The sequence below is a fragment of the Scomber scombrus genome, chromosome 1, assembly GCF_963691925.1.
Source record: "Scomber scombrus chromosome 1, fScoSco1.1, whole genome shotgun sequence".
NCBI classification, from domain to species: Eukaryota; Metazoa; Chordata; class Actinopteri; order Scombriformes; family Scombridae; genus Scomber; species Scomber scombrus.
In genome coordinates, this window is record NC_084970.1 from 12,924,336 (window position 1) to 12,946,902 (window position 22,567).

At 38.3% G+C, this 22,567-nt stretch overlaps 1 protein-coding gene across 1 annotated transcript in view; it reads right to left on the reverse strand.

Moving 5' to 3' along the window:
* Nucleotides 1-4,016: 4,016 nt before the first annotated feature.
* LOC133980067 (RNA polymerase II elongation factor ELL-like) overlaps nt 4,017-22,567 on the reverse strand; it is a 30,362-nt gene continuing 11,811 nt past the window's right edge. The window contains exons 3-12 of the mRNA XM_062418640.1: nt 16,464-16,591; nt 15,068-15,231; nt 12,511-12,758; nt 8,543-8,667; nt 7,752-7,866; nt 6,870-7,356; nt 6,228-6,279; nt 5,373-5,544; nt 5,201-5,245; nt 4,017-4,127 (exon numbers count right to left, since the gene is read on the reverse strand). Coding sequence (XP_062274624.1) covers nt 4,017-4,127; nt 5,201-5,245; nt 5,373-5,544; nt 6,228-6,279; nt 6,870-7,356; nt 7,752-7,866; nt 8,543-8,667; nt 12,511-12,758; nt 15,068-15,231; nt 16,464-16,591 — 1,647 coding nt within the window. The remainder of the gene's footprint in view (nt 4,128-5,200; nt 5,246-5,372; nt 5,545-6,227; nt 6,280-6,869; nt 7,357-7,751; nt 7,867-8,542; nt 8,668-12,510; nt 12,759-15,067; nt 15,232-16,463; nt 16,592-22,567) is intronic.

Genomic DNA, 22,567 nt, shown 5'->3' on the forward strand with positions numbered 1-22,567 from the left:
CCATAAAGATATGGATGAGAGAGTTTGGTGTGGATGAACTTGACTGGCCTGCACAGAGTCCTGACCCCAACCCGATAGAACACCTTTGGGATGAATAAAAGCGAAGCGGCCTTCTCGTCCAACATCAATGTGTGACCTCACAAATGCGCTTCTGGAAAAAATGGTCAAAAATTCCCATAAACACTATCCTAAACCTTGTTGAAAGCCTTCCCAGAAGAGTTGAAGCTGTTATAGCTGCAAAGGCTGGACAGACGTCATATTAAACCCTATGGATTAAGAATGGGATGTCATTTAAGTTCATATGCGAGTCAAGGCAGGGGAGCCAATACTTTTGGCAATATAGTGTGTATGTATATATATATATGTATATGTATATATATATGTATATATATATATATATATGTATATATATATATGTATATATATATATATGTATATATATATATATATATGTATATATATATGTATATATATATATATATATGTATATATATATACATGTATATATATACATATATATATGTATGTATATATATATATGTATATATATATATATATATATGTATATATATGAATATAAACAAAAAAACTATGAACCTATTGTGATTAAGACTTGCACAGATAAATGACATTCATTTAGTGATGTTGTGAGAAATATTCCGTCTTTCAAGACCATTGATTTCTTCATACTCAGTAACCCACAGATAATTATAGTCTTCAAACATGTGGCACCATCATTTTCCTCCTGAAACCTTCTTGCAATTACCACCCACTACCTGAAAGTGATTGAGTATTGTTATTTTAACAATGGACCTTTTTGTGTTTGAAATAGAACAGACATCACTGAAAACAGTCCTCCAACCAAACTGCTACATGTGCTCAGATCTGAATCAGGTGGGTTATCAATCAATAAGTATATCAGCAGCAGTATAAACCACAGTGGTATACCTATTGATAAACCCAGTCTCCGGACCATATCCTTAAATGATGATTAAAAAACAAAAAACAAAAACGTACCAGGATTACAAATGCATTTGAGGAGTAGGCTGTCATCATAGCCAATCAAACTGTGCCCGAAACATCTTGAACTCAAGAATATTTCCTCCAGAGAGTCATATTTCAACATGTCAGAAAGTCACTGTTGGCATTAATTGGAACAGTGAAGTGGCTAAGAAAGTTTTAACAGCTAACAGTAATTTACAGTAATATAAGGCAGATAACAGAGTGTATGAATAATGACTCGTAGTTGATATTGGCAGTTTGATTTTTTTGTTCTATAAAAGTTCATATTCTTAAGGCTTCTACGTCACCGACTGTGTGATAACATTCAGTAGAAAATTTGCAACCATGATGAACAATTACAATCTGAATGGAAATTTCACTAGCCTGCTGCCCCTTTGTTCAGAGTGGGTTTTGTGCAAAAAAAACACCTGCATGGGGACTGATTATTTACTGGAAATTGAAGATAATAAAATCGTCCAGGCTAGTGTTTCAAATACCCAAGTACCATGATGGGTTATTGTGTAGAAAATGTACACTTTTTACCAATATGGCTCCATATATCCCTGACGACCCAACTATCTAGGGCTGAATCTGAAATCATTCACTATACGCTATTAAAACCTCGGGTTGAGAGCTGAAGATCGGTTCCAAATTAGAACCGAGTCCAAAATGCCAAGAACTGGCTACCCATAAAAAAAATGAATTTCGGTTCTGCTTATCGGCTCCTAAACATGTTAACCTTTTATTATTGCAAACAAAGGCTACATATGTGCAAGGACGTAGCTATCTGCCAGCACCTGACTATGACATGCATCAATGCAACAGTGAATCAGTGTGTTTAGATAGGAACACACATGGTTAAAGGTTGATGATAGATTGGGACGCCTGAGGGACGATTTCTCGTGAGATTTAAATGCATTGTTTTTCTTCATTGTGCCCGTAACCCTAACCCCAACCACACTTGTGAGAGTTCATCCCCCTGGCTGATCCAACCTAGCAGTTATTATGTTACAGTTACACAGTTACAGCAGACTCACTGAGGGTAAGATAAGACAGGAAAGTACTCAAATAAGCAGAATGTTAAGTTATAAAGACTTTGTATTTACTAATGATAATGAAACAATAAAAGTCAAAGTAAACGCTTAAAGAATAATTTAAAAAAAGATATTTAACCTCTTATTTTAAAAAACAACACTGGAATAGACACTGGGAAATCGATAAGCAGAATCGAAATCCATACAATTAAAACACAACCCTATTAAAATCCCCAAGTTAGTGTTGTCTCCCGTTTTGTAGTGCCATCTGAGATCTCATGTAGGGATTAATGTATCCTATAATGTGCACAGACTCAAAGTCACTACAATGAGAGCAAATCAACTACTGTACCACTGCACTTTTCAGTGTACCCGCATAGTGTTTGATTATGCTTTCTCCCCTTTATAATGAATGAGTGAACGATTTCAGAGACAGCTGACGCATTGGATGGACTGGCCGCTAACTTCCCATCTGAGGCCTTTTGTTGCCATTTCATCATTAATATTGAGATGTCTTTAAGGGCACCCTCAACCCAGTGACACTCCACAACTGTGTTGGGTCAGGCAGAGATAAAAGATACAATATATTATGTTAACCTTTCATCTACACAAAACCTCTCCCACCTTGCTTCCCCAGCTGCTTGGATACAAACACTTTGATCTAACATGACCTGACACTTCAAGCTAAGGAGACCAACAACAGAAGAAGGTGGCTTAAAATAAATACATCAGTAGTTCTAAGCAAGAAAAAGAGAAAGACATTTCTTTACAATGGGCTAAATACTTGAAACTAGATTTGGCGCATGATTAATAATGTCAGAAACTGTTTTGGGGAGGAAAATGTGTTTTTCCCCTCAAAGTTATTGCAACAGCCGTTGAGGCTAGGCATTTTGGTCATTGAGAAGAAAGAGTTGTAGTTAATAAATACTTTAGATAAACTTAAGTGCATTTGGGAGACAGCATATACCTCAATGTATTGAGGTACAGTATATGCTCAATGTATTGAGGTATATACTGAATATTTTCCAGTTTCTGCTCATTGGCTTAAACTGCTTTCAAACTGCTAGCAAATATTTCAAAAATTCTAATTTAGTGTGCAAAAGATGAGGACCACACTGAACTAGAAATATGTTCATCTTAATATGTCACATTGTATATTACTGAGTCCTATTTTTAACAAGGGTTGAAATTATTTCACTTCCAATTTCCAATTTTAAAAAATTGACCTCTTTTAAGATTTTGCTCAAAATTAGGCATCAATCTCTCGATGCTAATGCGGGAACTGCTGTAAACTAGTCTTGATAAACTAAATGCCTGACACATTCAGGGAAACTGCTCTGTGAACGAGTGGCATTATCTCACCACATTTGCATAATAAGACTTGAAGTTTTTTTGCACTGGGCTGCTTCAATCATGCATCATGAATGTGGCAACTTTGATATGGAATTGAAAAGTACACCCTTTTTTGTGCTGCATATTTCAATGTTTAAATTAATGAATATGAAAAGGGAAACCTTGCCTGGAGCAACGTTTGACTTAACAAGCTAAGTGTCAAGAACAAAGGGAATAAGTTAAATTCATATTTGCTACCTTTTACATATTTCCAAAGAAATGGCTTACACTGACACTGGTTTTAACAAAGAAAGACTATTAGAGAAACTGTCATGGCAATGTGATGAAAACAGATGCTTTCCAACATCTCTCACAATTTAAAATGACTCTTCAACATCAACATAATGTGAAAGAAATTATAACTTCAAAACAAATGGGCTTATAAACACCAGAGCGAAATCTACTCTTGACGTGTAATCATTAGTGCTCACAGCATCCGTCGTCCGTGGTCCCAGTAGAAGCAGTCTGAACTGACAGCTGCAGTTTCATCCAAAACCTTTTACATCACTCTCAAATAAAAGCAATTTGTTTGACACCTATGTAAAAAAAAAAAATCTGATGTTAACAAATGAGGAGGGGGAGCCGATGCTACGAAGAAGCCTGAGAGACATCATAGTCTGTAATGAGCTGTTTGATGTAGGACAGTTTCTCGTGGAGATATTCGCAGTGTTTCTTCTCTTCCCGATAACCTGGAAACTTCTGTGGAGAGAGGAAAAAGCATTTTAATTAACACAAATGGAGCAAATGGCGGACAGCAGCAGTGACCCTTTTAAATCCAGTGAACCTGTGAACAGGCAGCTTAAAAGGTCTGCCAAAAAAATTTAAATAGTTTACAGCTGATTTCTTTACAGCTTTCTGGTGGTCAACATGAGGCATTGCTTCAGTACCATCATCAATACATAAAATGAATGAACCCACATAGGTCACTGAACTGCTTTGCCAGCTATATGACATGATATTTTATCCAGCTGATGCAAGAATTATAAGAGACAGACAATCATAATTTTTTAATTATCTTACATTTAAGATGACTGAATGTCTAATTTCTGATTAGTTTGATACTGTTGTCAAGTTCATATTTGACTTTGAGTTTCCAAGACAGCCTTGATCTATTTAAAGTCCACTTACTGATGTCATGCAGTGTAGATTAAAGGGAATATTGGTGGCAAGTTTTTTTGTAATTCAGTGCACTGACCACAGGCAGTTATAAACACTTTGAATTTAGGAAAAAAATAAACTTCAAAATTATTTTTAGTAGCCTAGGAGCAATGTGTTTGGCATTTCAAGTAGCTGATGAGCACTGATTAAAACGAAGAGTTTGTTCATACAGTTCTTTGGCTCAGAAGATGATTAGCGGTCTACACAAATAAAGCATATTTGAGTCGAGCCTAAAACTGCCTATAATTATTTATAATTGGGCTCTTGAATCGAATAGCCTTTCCTGTAACACATATTTCAACATTTCTCTAAAAATGTTTCACTACATGTAAATGTTACCTATTAAGTTGAATAAATGGAATTTGCTTTGATTCATTATTATAATTTAAGTGTATAAACAATATCTAGCTTAGATATATCTAGTTAGTAAGTTATGTTATTAGCATGGTCAAATTTCAGTATCAATCAAGGATTGTGTCTCTTTGCATGTATCTAAGCATAGATGTGACATAGAGGTACTCCTTAAAAGGGATTCACATGTGATTAATTAAAGGAGATTTACCAAAAACATTAACACATTAAACCATTTAAATGGCAGCAAATGTTTGACTTACCTTTCGATACTTCTTGTACTTTTCTAATATTTGGTCTTCCATTATCTAAATGATACAAAACACAATAAACAACACATACCTTAGCATTTACTGCAATTCAGCATTGTGTGACATGTATCAGAGTTTTCACATGTTTGTGGCCAAAACAGATCAGATCTAGTTGTGTATGTACCTTGTATTCTTTAGTGCCAGGGGGCAGGCTCTTGATCTTGGATCCTAGCTGAACAAACATGTGAGTTATGGTGGCGATCCTGGAGTGGAGGTCTTTGTACTCATCGTACTCTGCGCAGAAATCATCCTGGTACCTCTGACGTTGCTCCAAACTTGTGATGGTGTCATACGCGCTACGACAAGACAAGCAGAGAAAAACTTGAGACTTGAGTTAAGTGTGATGATATACCTGCAATGTTATACTGACTAACATTACAGATACTATTTATCTTGAAGAAGCTCCTTGATAACATGCAGCTGATTACAAGAAAGCAAAAAGAAAAAAACTAAAATATCTCTCCTTCCTTTCAGTACCCACTATTATTTGTAATCTGTGATAACCTTTTATTATTTTAGAAGTTCTACAAGAGGACATTTGTTGTAAAGATTTCCTCAAATCCCAGTTTTTAAAATCATTATTTCCGTTTTATGTAGTACCTCATTCCTAACACCAGATGGCAGCATAGGCCATACAGTTTCTGAAACTGAGTTGCACAATCATCACCAACTAAACAACTCTATCATATCTTCCACCACAACTGCATATATATTTATATATATATAAATAACAATGATTAAATAGTAACATCTGTCGACTAATGTGTAATAACATGTCTATTTCCTTTTAGAAAAGACAAAAAAATGAGCAGATATGCACTTAAAATGATTGCTATAGTAGGTACTTCTGATTGTCCCCATGTTTATCCTAAACACACTTTTAAACAGGAAATATATTTTAAATGTGTAATAAAAGAGTTTTTTGTGCGTCCAAATGAACAATGACAATAAAAGGTTTTTAAATCATGTTTACACTCACAGCACATAATCTGGCTTCCCCTCAGAGGCCACATCATTTGTGATGTCAGGATCTAAAATAAAAACAAGAAAATGACATTTGTATGACTCAATAAAGACACTTCGACATTGCCTAAATGTTGAGCAATAAGTTCTTGTTTTGCTTAAAGCCACAGCGTGAGTGTGTGTGTGCCTGGCCGCCTCTGTGCAGACTAGCAAAGAGCTTGTGGGTATCAGGAGACGTGTCAGCTTAGAGACCCAATGCACTGCTTGAGCTGTTTTTGAGTCAGTCAGCCACATAACACACTGAGGACTCAAGAGAGTGAGCTTAAGGGAGCCAACACAGACATGCTTATGAGATAATACTGTATAAATGCACCGGTGGGGTGTCAGGCAAACGGTGCTTAGAGAGACCTCACACACAATTACCACTGGCCATCTGTTCAAAGTACGTGTGGTTAACCTGTTATTTTGTAGACAAGTATGGAGGAGAAACACAGAAACAATAGTTCAAACACATTATGACAAAAGGGTGTCTTGGAGATGTGACTACTGCGATATTACAGATGTAATCAGACAAAATGTGCCACATGGAGTCACATTAACCACAAAAAGAGGAAAAAGTTTAGCATCAAATCTATCAAGATGTTAAAAAAAGCCTTACTGTCAAGCTTGTCCACGTTCTGCTTGAGATCAGGACTCGTCTCTAACCATTCACTGCCCTGGTTGTGTTTTAATCTCTCCCGCTCCTTGTCTTTGTGCTTTTTAGACTTCTTCTTTCTGTGCTGGCTGTTGGTGAGCTGCTGGTGAGCGCAGTCAGACTCACCCTGCGGTGGCTGGTGGTTGCTTACTTTGGGTTCTTGCTCCCTGGTCTCTGAGACAGTTGTGTCAGATGTGCTAGACAGTTTGTGCATTACAGGAAAGCCATTATGGCCCCTTGGTAAACCATTTTGGTTCCCTGTGTGGTTACTTGTCCTTTGAAACTCAGTCTTTGTGTGGAAACTGGGGTTGAGGGTAGGTGTTGAATTGTCGTGATCTCCTTTATTGTTTAAGAGTCCGTTTACAGTGGGCTGCTGTTGCAGCCCCTGCTCATCTAGTCTTTGTCTCTTAACAGCTATGCTTTCCAGTGAGTCAAAAGGCACGGGACGTTTCTGGGGAAGGAAGAAGAAAAAGAAAGAAATCTAACTATATTTATAAAAATAATATGTTAATATTTCCATGCAAACATGTGCAACCTAGCTTGTCAATCAGATGTCAAACCAAACATACAAAATCTATCATTTCAAATGATGCACCTGTACATTCATGTAAAAGCCATCAGTTTGAATATATTGAATATCCATCAAGACAAAGACCAAAGACTATATGGCTATATACATATAGTATAAATCATAAATACAAAGCATAAAAACAGAAGAGGCAACTTTTAGAAAACTTAGAAATGTAATAGCATGAGAAATTAAGGAATTGGATCAATATTTCTTAATCCTTCACATGAAACAACCAGGATCAAACACAGACTAACAAAATCAATATGGGTTCTTACTACAACAGGGTTCTTTGCTGCGCTGTGATGTAGTGTTGTATCCTCTGAGGTCTTCAATATCGATGCGTTTGCTTGAGGATTCCTTGATTGGTTGCTGATGTGTGGCTGCAACTTTCTGTTAAACAAAAAAGAAGAGCGAGGGAGTTTGAGAATGAGACAAAAATACCTTTGTGGATTTAGAAACATTTCATTTTAACCGGTGGTTAAACTGAGAGGTTACAGGGATTTATAGAACTAATAAAACTAAGCATGAAAATGCAATGTAGGTTCTTGCAGATTCTGTTTCTTTGTGTTGATTAGCACCGTTGTGTGGGAGTGAAAGATGTGGAGGAGGGAAGAAAAAGATGACAGATCAAAAGATAGACTTGAGCCACTGCCTGTCGAAAGTTGTGAAAAACAATTGAACCAGAAAAAAAGAAAGTTCCAATATTACTCTATGGTTATTTATTAAAGTTACTAAACAAAGATTCAAGTCTATTTTCTTTATATGCTCAAAAACACAATTAGACTAAAAACTACACAAAAAGTAGCAGTAGTAGATTTACTATGAGGAGAACAGGATTAGTAAGTAAATATAGTACAGAAATATAACATTAAATACAAATTAACCACAAAGTTTCAGGCACCAACCAAAACCTCTGTGATCACACTGATGAATAAAGTAAACTTGCATATACTGTAGATGCTACATCAATGACACAGATTATATAATGAGGCAGGGCAATGTAATTATCAGTTTGTTTAAACAGCAGAGATTTCATCCTTGTTTTATTTTCATGTCTCTAACCCACCTGGCCAGCAGCCTGCTGATGAGCTGCCTCTCCTCCTCGCTGTAGCCTGGCCAATCCCTCCGCACGTGCTTGTAGAAGTCATCCCTCAGCAGGTAGCTGCTGTCTTTGGGATTTACTTTTGCCACCTAAAATACAAGATACTGCATGAGGTAACTGCCATTTAAAAGTCTAATTTCTGACTGACTTCACACCAGTAGTCAATGATATTGGAAAGAAAGCTATGTGGTAACATCTGCTTTGAAAGCATAAAATATCTTTAAAAAATATTGCTTTGCTCATATTGACAGATAAAACATATTAACATATAAGCAGTCTGAAGGTGGTGCTTTTCACTCACAGGGATTACTTCTACATGTTTACCTTGTTATTTGAAACTTTGTTCGTGTTGAATATGAACATCCAACATCATATATATAGATGTAGCCAAAAACACTGGTACTCTTCCACCAATCAAAACGAAAAACAAAAAAAAAAGTCTCCTTATTAAGTTGAAACTGACGTATATGTCAGTTTCAACCATTCCAACCATTCTTTATTTCACATTGAGTATAAATGCAACTTTGCAATTGATTTATAACCTTTATTCAATACACTAAAACAAATAAAAATGGCATGCACAAAAATATTGGTACCCTAACTTAAATAGGATATGAAACACTCATCCTTTAATATTTTGCAGCACAGCCTTTGGAGGCAATAACTGCAGTCAAGTGCTTTCTGTAACTCTGAATAAGGTTTCTACACTTCTCCACTGGCAGTTTGGCCAACTCTAATAGAAGCTGTCTCCCAATTGCAAGTTGCAGCTCTTTCCACAGATGTTCAGTGGGAATCAGACTCATAGCAGGCCACATCAGAACAGTCCAATGTTTTCTTCTCATCCACTCTTGAGTGCTTTTTGATGCTTGTTTGGGGTCATTATCCTGCTAGAAGACCCATAATCTACATGTAAGACACAGCTTACTGACATTGGGCTGTATGTTTTGCTCCAAAATGCCTTGATAGTCTTCTGATTTAATTGTGCAATGCACAGATTCAAGGCACCCTTTCTCAATCATTCCAGTAATCCTTCTGTTCAATCTCAGGCCAATTTTCCTCTTGTGACCACCTCCAAAGATGTTCGCCACAGTTCCATGGGCCTTAAACTTCTAAATTATATTGTCTACAGTGGTCACAGGAACATCAAGATGTTTGGAGATGGTCTTATAAACTTTACGTTGACCATGTTTGACTATTACCTTTTTTCTATTGTCTTCAGACTACAGTCTAGTTGTCCTTCCATTTTGTTTAGTGTGATTCACACAGTGGCTAAAAACAGCAGAATGAGTCATTTTCTCCTTTGAAACTGGCTGCATGAGTGATTATTAGATTGAAAACTGCTGTGACACGAATTAAAAACACAATAACCTGTTTAACGTATCACTACAAATCAGTTATTTCTTACAACTTCTAAATGGTACCAATAATTTTGTTCAGGCTGTATTAGAAATTCTTTGTAGAATAAGCACGAGTTCAGTTATTTTCACTTTTTTGTTTTGTTCCACTGTAAACCAAACATAGACATGTATTAATAATAAAATATCTATTCATTTCAACACTGTTCAGGGTGAATTGAGCATATTTTAAAATAAATGCAAGGATACCAATAGTGATTGTCACGTTTGTATGACTGGAAAAAAGAAAAACATAATAGGTCGCCTTTAACATCTCTAACATATATTTAGGATATAAAAATCCTCTGCTTGGAATTATGAATTGGGTTTGACATGTTTTCCCCTAAAAATGTTCATTTACCATGTTAAAAATTCTTAAAATGGCATCATGCTCTTCTACCTCACTAAATCTAGACTATGAATATGCAGATATTGTTCATTTCAAAAGATTAACAGCTGTACACAAGATATCGCCTTCTTTATTGTAAAGTCCATTCTCACTGTTGGGAGGCCTCAAGTTTCCACATCACACTTGTCTTGTGGTTTACTGACCCTCAATTGGCTCCAAACTAGTTATGATGTTGTAAATCATGTTTGTAGGTATGCTCTGATTTAAGGTGAGCTCAGAGAAATTTCCCCCAACAGTCTGCACATAAAGTGTGAAGCTCAAACCACCAACTGAAATTAAACAAAGAAACACATACTTTCCTAATTTAATCTAATTTAACTTTAAACTAAATGTATATAAGTAACTTAATTTATTTATAACTGCACCTTTTGAGAGCAGGGATGCCACAAAGTGCTTTGCAGAAGAAAAAAGCATAAACATACATCCAGATCAAAACACAATAAAACACAATTAAATAACAAATAGAAAAATGACACAACAGCAAGTCTGAACAAATGGGACTTGAGTTGCTTTTTAAAGGTCTTAAGATCTTAAATCCAAAGGGAGACAATTCCAAAGTTTATGAGCCACAAACCCAAAATCACAGTCTCTTTTAGTTTTAAGCCTAGATCGAGGAACAACCAGCAAAACCTGATCAGAAGACCTTAGAGACCTGCAGTAGATCTCTAATGTAGGCAGGTGCTTGACCATGCAGAGCCCTATAGATTGTCACAAGAAATTTCAATTGAATTCTGAATTCAATGTTGGGGAGCCAGTGAAGAACAATCAGAATCAGTGTCACATGAAATCCACACTTACTACGTTCAAGCTTTCATTTCTCCATACATTTCATTTTGGCTTCTTGCAAATTGATGTTATCTGGAAAAACTGACCATTGTAAATATGAAATATGAAATTATAGTAGAGTTTTCAACTAACACACTGTTATTTTAAATCAGTGTCAAACAGTATCACAAAGTGGAGTCCTGGATGTGGCACATCCACGTTCCTGAAAAGCAAAACCTTTTTTCTTCGACTGCTGTTCCCATCTGAGAGTCTCAGGCTTTCTTTCTCACAGTGACTTTAACCTCCTCTCTAATCTAGTCAGGCCGCCTTTCTCTGAGGACATCTATCTTTCTGGGGCCTCTTGACAGCACGGCCCACCCCACAGCAATCTCTGCAGAGACTATTACAGCATTGACCTAATTACACATGCACACTGGCACAAAAACCACACGCATGCACACACAGACATACACTAGAGCCAGAAAATACACAAAGATGCACACACACACGCACGCACGCACGCACGCACGCACGCACGCACGCACGCACGCACGCACGCACACGCACGCACGCACACGCACGATGGCAGTAAAAGGACACAAACATAATTTAGAAATTACTCAAAAATGTATACAGGAAAGTCACATAAAGTAAACGTTTCTAAATTAGATCACAGCTTCAATTAAAGCTCAATTGGCTGCTGGTTTATGTCACTACAAGATTATATGCTTGCTAGCTGGACAGAAGATCTCTACTTATCATATTCTGGTCATATGCACTTTAAAACCAGGATCATATTCAGTCCTACAAAAAACTAATGTTTTTATGGTTGTTTTTAATGGAAAGGGTGGTGCAAAAAATTGGTACTAGTAGGATTGAATACAGTTATGTGTGTGTGTGTGTGTCTGTGAATCCTCTCAAGTAGCACTGAAAGCAATAGCTAATATTTTAATGCTGTTAAAAGCATTTCATTATGCGTTAATGGCTGGCTGGGACACTGTGGTGTTTTGATATGTCACTGCAATTGGGCTTTCAGCCCAAACACACCCAGCGGACAGAAACGTGTGTCCAATTCCTCATGGTGTGGGGATATAAATCTGTTTCTCCTCCCTTTACATAATTGTTAATTTTAGGGTGAGGACTTGGTCTAAAGAGGTAAGTTTAGGGTTATGCTAAGGTTAATGTTTTTTTAGATGTGTGCATACATGTATGTTTAAGAATGTGCAAGTATAAATGTAGAAAACTCATGTGCGCATCTGTAGTGTGATGAGTCAAATGTGTGTATATGCATGCATGCATTTATTTATATGCATTTATGTGTGTGTGCATGCCTCTATGCAAACACATATATTATTTCTGCGTACCTCATCCAGTATGGCACCCAGCTCGGCCTTTTCTTTGGGGCTAACTCTTTCTCTTTCCAACCACAGCAGCAGCTCTGGTTTCCTGTATGGTTTGAGAGCCAGTAGGTGGATGATGCGCTCTCTCAGGGGCTTCTGGGTCGGCATGGCCATACTGCCGTTCCTCCGGTTGTTGGAAGAATGCTTGTAGAAGCTGCTGTCTGATGCAGACACAGGTGCTGGCCTCTTTTGGAACTTTTGGACGCATTTATCTGAACACACAAAAATGTAAATGAAAGAATTGGATTTATCAGTTTAATTCACAGTGTAATTCGCTGAGTTGTGATTTATTATAGTGCCTAAAACTCTCTTAGAACTGTATAAAATACAATACATTTTACAACCAGTACATATTTGTTTGCTTCAAATATGACATAAAAAGTTTAATAGTCAGACATTCGAGAAACTTAAATTTATACTAGCGAGATATAACTGATAAGAGTTAAAAGCAGAGATGCCTGACAGCCTGACTCTCACCACTGCCTTTACCTTTTTAACATATGTGCATGCTCAACGGGCTAAACTTTTATGGTAATTGGTTGAAGAGGAACAAGGAAATATTTATCAAAATATCGTCGAATAACCTTTAACTGTACATCACACCTGCATGCAAGCTTGTAGGTTTTTGTCTTCAGATGTAAACACCCCATTGATCGTTACATCCCTGCTGCCGACATATGGGGCATGTTGGAGAGCAGTGAAAGCTATCTCTCTGTCCTAATCCCATTACAGTTTAATCTGTGCTTTGAAGGTCAGAGTGGGGCAGAGGTAGAGGAAAAGAAGGCCTTACTTTCAACCACAAAAGTATGTCCTGCCAAGAGATAATAACTATGTGCATTATAATTTCTCTAGTGGCAGACACTAATCATTGTAAAAAAAAATACCCTGAATTATGTAATAATTATGGTGTGGGTTGTATGGTGTGTCAACTGCATGCTCTATACATTTTGGCATGTATGATAATATGCACTGTTTACAAGCACCTCCTGAGGCTGAGAGAGGAATTTTAGAGTGCAGTTATTAAATGTTTACCTATGGGCATAAATGTTGCAATGTCATCTTCACCCTAAGACCTGATATTATACAATCCACACATCGTCTAAATTTGGTCTAAATCACTCAAGAGTCTCAGCTTCCCTGGGGCTCCAGCACTGGCATGGGGGTCTAAATCATGCCAAATAACAATATTGCATAACCACAGCAAAGGTTGGAGAAGAGAAAAAAGAGTAAAGAAAAAAAGGAAGAAAGTAGCTTGCCAGTTGATGTCTTGTCTCATATGATTAATATGCTATAAGTTATTCCTGATTATGAAGATCTGATAACATGTATACACACACACACAATTCTGGCAAATACTGTGAGAAATGTGTTGAAAATGTTGTCAAAATGCAAATGTGGGAGCAACAACTTATCACCTGTGAATCTATATTTGTGTGTTTTATGTAACCTCTCGTTAACTTTCTTATTATCATTATTTGTGATATGATGGCAACAACAGTTAGACACTTATGCACAATCTTTTAGCTATTTTGCCAACTTGCGGGCTATATTGTAACAAATTAAGTTGTTTGGTGAAAAAAAGAGACTTTAGTTCAAGCTCTATACACGTCTCACATATAATATCCAATGCCATGTTTTAAAGTTGCGACCCCAACTCTTCTTTTTGTAACACTGCTTTTCAATAGTATAAATAGGAAGAACCTGGCTTTGAATCTCATATTGGCCATCTACCTCTGAAATGATGGTTCAAAGACCATTTGGCCAAAACTCTTTTCAAAGCCAGATGTGAAAGGAAACTCTAAATAGAACGTAATAACAAACTGGCAACCAAACATCAAAAACTGTACAAAATAATAAATATGACAAGAGTAAGCTTTTGGTACTATTGGAATAACCAATATATGGCCTGCAGATGTGGTTTCATTACACATGACAGAAACATATCTGTTTTTCAAATTAAAGCAATAAACAGAGGTCTAATAAGGGTTTTCCAGAAAAAGATACAATTAAAATCCTTTTTATGACATCCACGCTTTCTCCCTCATTAAAAATACCAGACTTTATAAATATGTATATATATTTCATTTCAGAAGATGTCTCTTACTTCACTGTATAGTCCATTCTCAGTGAATGTGAACAGGAGGCTTCACATCACACTTGTGTAAGTTGCATCTGGACCAAGATTGGCTCCAAACTAGTTGGGATGTCACAAATCATGCTCGTAGGCCCACCACTTAAAATTGGAGGTTCAGTGAGCTCAGAGAAACTTTCCCCCATTCAGCAGAGAAATGTTAAAACTGCCTTCTAGTGTCAAACTGCACATACATCATTTTACATAGTGAAGCTCACAGTAAAACTTAAAGGATAATATTCCTACTACTATAACTGATACTATTAGATTTCTACTTTTGTCTTATATTCCATCACTGTATCCACATCAAATTCACTGATTCCACCATGATTGTACCATAGATACCTCTGCTTTTGCTTTGGTCAACAGAGATCTCTAATCTGTTCTTACTTGGATGTGTGGCTCCAGGTTTGATCTCAATGGCAGAGCGGCTCCAGCTGTCCTTCTCCACCTGAGACATCCTCTCACGGGTCATCTGGTAGGAGTCGTCGGTGGCACACACTGTGATCTTGTCTTGGATGATACCTTGACCTTCCAGCTGCTCGTGGCCGTCACTGCAAAACAAAAACACAGATCTATTGAACCAAGGGGCTTTCTGCAGGCTGTACTGACAACACTACAAAGACATAGTCCTATAAGCTATCTCAGAGCAGCATACCAACGTGGACTCCACACGGCATAATGTGGCTTTGTGGTCAAAGCTGGCTAAGACAGCTCTATGGTTACTGTATGTTATGTCATAGTCTGTAAATAGCCCTGTAGCATGCTATGTGTGAGAAAGGCAGATATCCTGGGTCAAAGCAGGATAGAGCCTGTGAAAAACCTCCAGGATTAGCTTGGCTCCTAACACCACAGTTGCAAAACAAGAATCATCTTGGCCAAAGTAAAAAGTTTAATACATCAACCTGGCCTGTATTAATGTTGTAAATAAGTCAGGGAATTTTCTGTACTGCCAAAGTCAGTTTTACATATTTAAAAAATAGGAGCTACTTCCCCCACCTGCCGTTAGCCCACTTCTGGAGCCAAACACATTTATATGGGTGTAACCACTGATCATTTCTCCTCTTAATCCTCTAAATATCTAAACAAATGCTGAGGCAGTGAGAGCAGGATGTTGCTTTTCACCAGTTATACTGTTGCTTTTGGCTCCAGCAGCTGACTGGAACCAGAACTAGTATGAATTCAGACCGCAGCTAGCCATCTGGCAGCAGGAGGCAGCAACAGAGCGTAACCCTCAGTTTCCATGCATATCCACTCCACAAACAAGGCATCACAGGTCTCAGTAATGAAAGGGTCAGCCCTGAAATACACAGGACATTTGAACAGCCCTGCATCCTGTGCACAGCATGCAGTGAGCTAACTATCTCTTATGATGCCTTCATAGGTGTGAGCATGCAGATCGCTTATGAATCATGAAAGAAATGTGGTGAAAGGATGCTGACCTATGAAGGTGACATAAAGTTATGATCTGGTGTCACTTATTCCACAACCAGTACATCAGATCCACATCTAAAATAGTTGGATCAGACACATCTGGAGCCTTAGCTAACCTTTACTGAATACATTTTTTGCGGGACAAGTTTGCCAAAATTCTTTGTTGATCTATGTGGAAAAAAGATTTCTAGATAGTTTTAACAGAAAAAAAATTAGTAGAGCTTGGTGTAAAATGTTGAGAAGAAATAAATTGAGGAGTACTCAATTTCTTTCAATTTATCTTTCTCTTGCTCTCTGTAAGGACATACAGTATAAAGAATAACAAGTATCTTTGTACTGCTCAACTTCATACCTTGAAACATATTGATGGATGCAGTCAAAGCTGGCTTGAGGCTGGTCTTTGCTGTCGCTGGATAAGTAGAAGGAGAAGATGCGAAGAGCAGTTGGTGACTCTGATGTTGGAGCAGGGATCTTCACGTACTATGAAGGAAACACAGGAAAAGGTAGAAGAAAGGTCAGATTCACCAAAACCACATAAATATTTGTGATTTCCAATCTAATTGGCTGTATAAACGTGTTATGTGTATATAATTAACAGATTATTCAAACCCAAGTAATCCAACTCTACTTGTGTGCACATGAGCACATTCAGTAGAAAGAAGAAGGCTTGTATTGTTTTTCAGGCCCGGTGACAGCCAGTTGCCTTAACTTGTCAATGTTTTCCTAAGGCATCTCGAGTTCATGTATCCTTTGTTATCTTTCAAACTATCAACTTATTGTAGGGAAAAGCAATTATCTACTCAGTAGAATTTCAGAGGCCATTCTGATGCCAAAAGCACTGTAGCCAAGAACACAGGGCCAGTCCAGAATCATAGTTTTTGCAATCATCATAAATCAATGAAGTTTATTTCTTCAAAACTTACAGCCCACTGCAAAGACTGGACACTGGCTAATGTAATTGAGGCCTGAAAAGAACGGTTAATCCTGAAATAACAATACTAAAAGCCCCCTGATGTGGCACTGGTCATTACAACGGTACAGTTTTGAATGGAGTATGATGACAATTTTAAAATATGTGGTACTATACCAGTAGGAATGACCACAGGGCCAGTGAAATTTTATCTATCCTGCTGCGAGCACGAATGTTTCCAACAGATTTCATAGCTCAATAGATGAGATACCTTGTGTGAAAGGCTGACATTTTTGGCCTGAAGATGCCACAAGAGGAACACTTACTGAGAGACCAAAACATAAACCCTCTGTGGAGCTTCAATGGGCCCATTAAACTTTATGATATGAATATCAGACTTAAGAGACTTCTTGGGTGGAAGGTTTGGGGGAAAGTTTGGTGTGATGGTAGCAAAACAGGAAAGGTCAGCAGGTCAGCGGGTCAGCAAAGACATGATAGTCCTCCTCAGTCAAGCAAAGTCACTGACCCACCAAACTTTATCATCCTTGACTACACACTTTTTGTTGGTCAAGCTGGAAATACCATTTAAATCTGAAAACATACATGGAATGCACCTGGGTTATTTCACTTCATGTATTCCAGGCTGAAGCCAAAAGGCTCCTTCTTCCATTATCATGTGCCGCTAAAAGTTGAAGATTGATTGATGAGTGGACGTCATGATATTAATGATTGAAATTAGTTGGTTCAAACCTACAAGCACACATCATATTTTGTTTTACAGGAAGAAAACATGGTTGGATTTTCATATTAGAATATAAAGAACTTGATTTTTTCATTGTTGTTTTTTTTGCATATATTGTTAAATAGGTGTTAAATAGGGTTTAAAAGTTTAAAGAGGCATTTTTAATTTCATCTTGACTTTAAACATATTCTATCTCTGACTCCAACTGGTCTTCCTGGATCGCATTTCATGGTCTCGCCAGTTCCTCAAACAACATGCCCCCACCTTAGCCGCTGCTTGTACTGTTTTAACAGTCTTAACGTGGCCTAACTGCTAAATTCCACCGGGTCCGGATCCGCTCCGGAACGGCTGCGCTGCGTTCCGGCTCCCTCCTCCGCCGTCCGTCAACACCCACCGGCTCCGTATGTGTTGCGTCTCCGCCCGGCAGCGGGAGGGGTGAGGACGAGATCTCCCGAATTCACGGAGAATTGCGCGATATAGCGGGATGTACTTTCTATATCAGGGGTAGGCAACCTTTTTGACATAGAGTGCCAGTTTCTTCTTGTTAATGAGTGTGCCATAATCAACAATAAATTAAAACCGTAAGTTAAATTATGATACAAAATACAAAAACATCCATATAGGCCACATGGAAGAACATTTTTAAGATATTTTTCCATTATTTACAACAAGGGTTTAGGAATTATGCATTTTCAAAACACTGCTTTCAGTAACTCATTTAAAACATATTGCATTGGGAGGAAATGTCAAAACGGATGTATATTATATCAGAATGCTGCTATCCACATGAAACATCAACATTTTAATTTTGGAAGCTGACTTATGTATTTATTTATTTGAATGTGGCTTTGCTCCTCTCTCACAACAATCTCTATTATAATGTAAATAAACAACAAAGTTAGCAGATCTTTGTAAACGGATCTGTGCTCACAACGTATGTCACTGCTGCAGCGGTGCACTTTTACACACAGCGCTTCAACATGTGCTGCGGGTCAGTTTGGTCTGTAAATACTGAAACATCACAGCAACTAGTGTCTGAAATACATCTGTTCAACACACTGAAGAAAAGCAGAAAGGTTCACAGGCAGGTAGTGAACCTGCCTGTGAACCTTTCTGCTTTTCTTTTTATTTCTCTGTACATCGTACAGTAGTAACAGCTCATCAGTAATTAATTGCAGACAGCTGGAGCGCGCAGCTCGTGCTTGACACCTCTGTTTACAGGATGCTATAGTTCAAGTGCAGATGCTCACATCGTTACAGTCATTGTTACAGACATCCCAACTCTACCGCATATTGATAGCGGCTCCCTGACGCCCGCAAATAAGATCCAATCTCCCGGAATCTGGAGTAAGCAAGAAAGAGCGCGCGCTAGAGAGTGACTGTGCGTGTTTGTGAGACTATAAATGCAGCACGTGTGAGAGCAAAGCGTCCTTATAGCTCTGTGTTGCCACTTATTAGACCGATTGCATCGCACCCCCCGCCCCCGCCCCGGACCGATACCAAGGGCCCCAGTTCAGGTAGGTAGCTGATGGCCCGCAGCGCTGTGGGAAATGAAGATAGGCCACGCATAGAGCAGGTGCCATGGTTAACAGGGGATTTTAAATGCTGCAGAGAGGGTACTGCTTTTGCCAGTGTGACAAAACTGTGGCACGCGTGCCCCCTGTTCTATATAGATAAACACAAAACCAACACATCCATTCGGAGGAGTAGTAGGGGTGCCTGAAAACCGTGACTTCAGGTCTGGCTCCGCCCATTATGACGTTTTCGAGGTATAGTGCTGGGAAATATGATCCGCCGTGAACACAGTGTATTTTATTTTGAAACCGGACGTTTTTTTATTTGTGCTCGACTTCCTGTCCCGCACGATCTGCTCTGTGCTGAATTGCTGCGCCGTGATCCGGCATCCGGAGGCCTCCGGACTGCCGGAGCCGTTCTGAAGCTGGTGGAGCTGGAGTACACACATTGACTAGAATGGAAACGGATCGGATCCGCCGCAGTGGCGGAGCGAAGCAGGACCGCAGACGCACCTGGTGGAATTTACCAGTAATTCAGCTTTACATCAGTGTTTTCATATATAAACACAAATAAACAACAGAATTACATTGTGTTACACAGAATGTTGAATACAAATCATTTAAACACTAGGGGCCTGATTTACTAAGATCCCAAATAAAGGGTACTTAATTACGTGTGCAGTGCAACAGATTGCAGATTTGGTAAGCGTGCGTTTTGTGGGTGATCTAATAAGAATAACTGTGCAAATAACAACAGGTGCAGACAGCAGTATTTAAATGAGGGTTTTGCGTGTCTTAATGGAGAGTTTGGACAGGCAGGAAGCCCGCAAGCGCAAAATGAAATCTGATCCCATGGAAATCGAGGTTGTAGTGGAAGAGGTTAACAAAAATACTGAGTTACAGCAACAAAAATATTACCAAAAAAACTGCCATATGGAAGAGTATTTGTGACAAAGTCAATGCTGTTAATAAAACCTAAAATATTCCACTCCAAAAATATTGGACAAAAACCATTCTCTGCGTATTCTGTCATTGTGCCTCCGTCTCCTCCTCTCCACAGTAACAGAAGTCATCTGTGAAGTGCGCAGCCGGTTAATACCTGTGCTTCAAACGTATTATTTATAGACGCTGTTACCCTCAGCAAAATTAACTTCGGGTTTGGGAAATCACAAAGCGTGTGCTAAATTAAAATATTTACATTTTTCTCCTCCCTGTATGTTGTACACTGGGGTAAAAACGCCCAATATTGCGTATTCATTATGGCAAACGTACTAAATGGACATTATTTTATCTTATTAGTATTATCTTGCACCTTTGAAAGACGCAATCCACAGTGCACCCTATTAGTAGATCAGCTTGCACATTTTTTTGTGGGTGATGTCAAGTTTGCACATGTTTTTACACACACAAACCTTTAGTAAATCAGGCCCTATGACATTAAAAAATAAAATCCTCGCCCCATTATCTGTTCTTCAAAGATGAATCACTGATTCACTCCACAGAGGTCGTGACAACAGATGTAATGCTTTTGAGTCTTCTGTCAGTGCCTTAATCATTGTTAGTACATCAGACAATGAGTACTTGTGAACACACAGTACAGTTGTTTGACAACAAACTGAGTGCTTGGATTATGACTGATGAGCCGTGGAGAATTACTCTATAGAAATGAAATTTTCAGGTCATCTGTGTCTTCGAGAAAGGATTGGGAAACAGCAATTCAGCACTTGCTCCATCTTTGTTTTCATACCGAAGCGTTGCATGTGAGCACACGCGTTTAAATGCACATACAAACACACATACACACAAACACGCACACCCACACATATAAAACAGTCTAGAGTGAGACTTTGTGCCGCTCTGTAACTTTAAATAAATCTCCTTGGGTAAACAGTGTTTTTAAGAGTCCGCTCCACTGAGGCGTCCATGAGATCTCCTGGCAGACTCAGTGGAGCGCAGCAGAGCCAAGGCTGCAACCTCCAGGGCAGACAAATGCACACACGAACACACACAGAGACATATAATAACACATCAGGAAAAATGAAGATCAGAAAAAAAGTCAGGATATACACTGATTTGACCACTGAAAAACATAATTGTACGTTTATGAAAGTAGGTTTCTGAAATACTTTATTCAGAGCTTTTACATTCAAATCAGTTGAATCTCCCATGACTCTTTAAGTTACTTCATTGGTATTTTTAATTTGAAAGAGGCTTTATTTTTAGGGCACGTGCATGAGAATAAGACAGGCTGGACCGAGAAAGAAGCTTGATATTTGAAAATGTCAGAGTGAAACGTCCCTGTGCAGAGGAGATCCACATTGTCACCACATGTATCCTTCACTGCCTTCTAATGGTAGCAGAAGGGGTCAGCAGTTTCACAGCAATCCCATTATTCATGCTGCAGGCAGCTGTGCCATCTTTTTTGGGTGGGAAGTGCCTTTAAGCGTTAAGGTATCACGGGGGATTTCCTCTTCTTTCTCCTATTGTGCTCCTGTTCTCCCACATGGCTCTGGTCTCCTATTTTTCAAATACACTTGGCCGACTGTGTCCAGTCCTTGCTCGGATTTTCCTACCTGGATGTGTGCATGTGACGCTGGCATCCACAGAGGCTACAGTGCGGCTGCTGGGCAGTATAATCTAAAATTTGCAGTATGTTTGAATATTGAACAGTAAAAATATTTGGTAACACTTTATGGTGGGGGTATGTGTCCGTAAGACTCTAGAAGGTATATATGTATTTATTCCCTGTGGAATATCCTTAAACTACTGGCTTTTATTAAAGCTGCTATAATCAAACAATTTTTTAAAGACGACTCCAAATGAATGTTAATGTTGCACCGTATCAACTGGCCAATCAACATAAAAAGGTGATAATAAATAATAAATTCCTCATATTCTCTGACATGTATCACTTGAAAATGATAACAGAAGTTGCTAGTATTAACATTTTGAGAACAGTTGCCCTGCATAGTCTCCATATAACTGTATTCTAGTTGATGTCTGACTTTCTTTGGCCTTTTAGTAACATTGCCTAATTTATTCTGGTACAGTACCAACTGTCAAAGTTAATTCACGTCATGGCTCATAATGTATCTGTACCACTGAATCAAAGCACCCCTAGCCATGGGCAGCTGGTTACTTTTTAAAATGTGGTAGCAAACTTGGAAAGACACAATAACTATAATTTAAAACAAGTTTCCTGCATTTCTACCACATAACCTCTTGGGATTAAGTCAGGAAACAGCCACCTGCACTAGTCTAGATTAGTAATATTGAAAGTGCTATGAAAA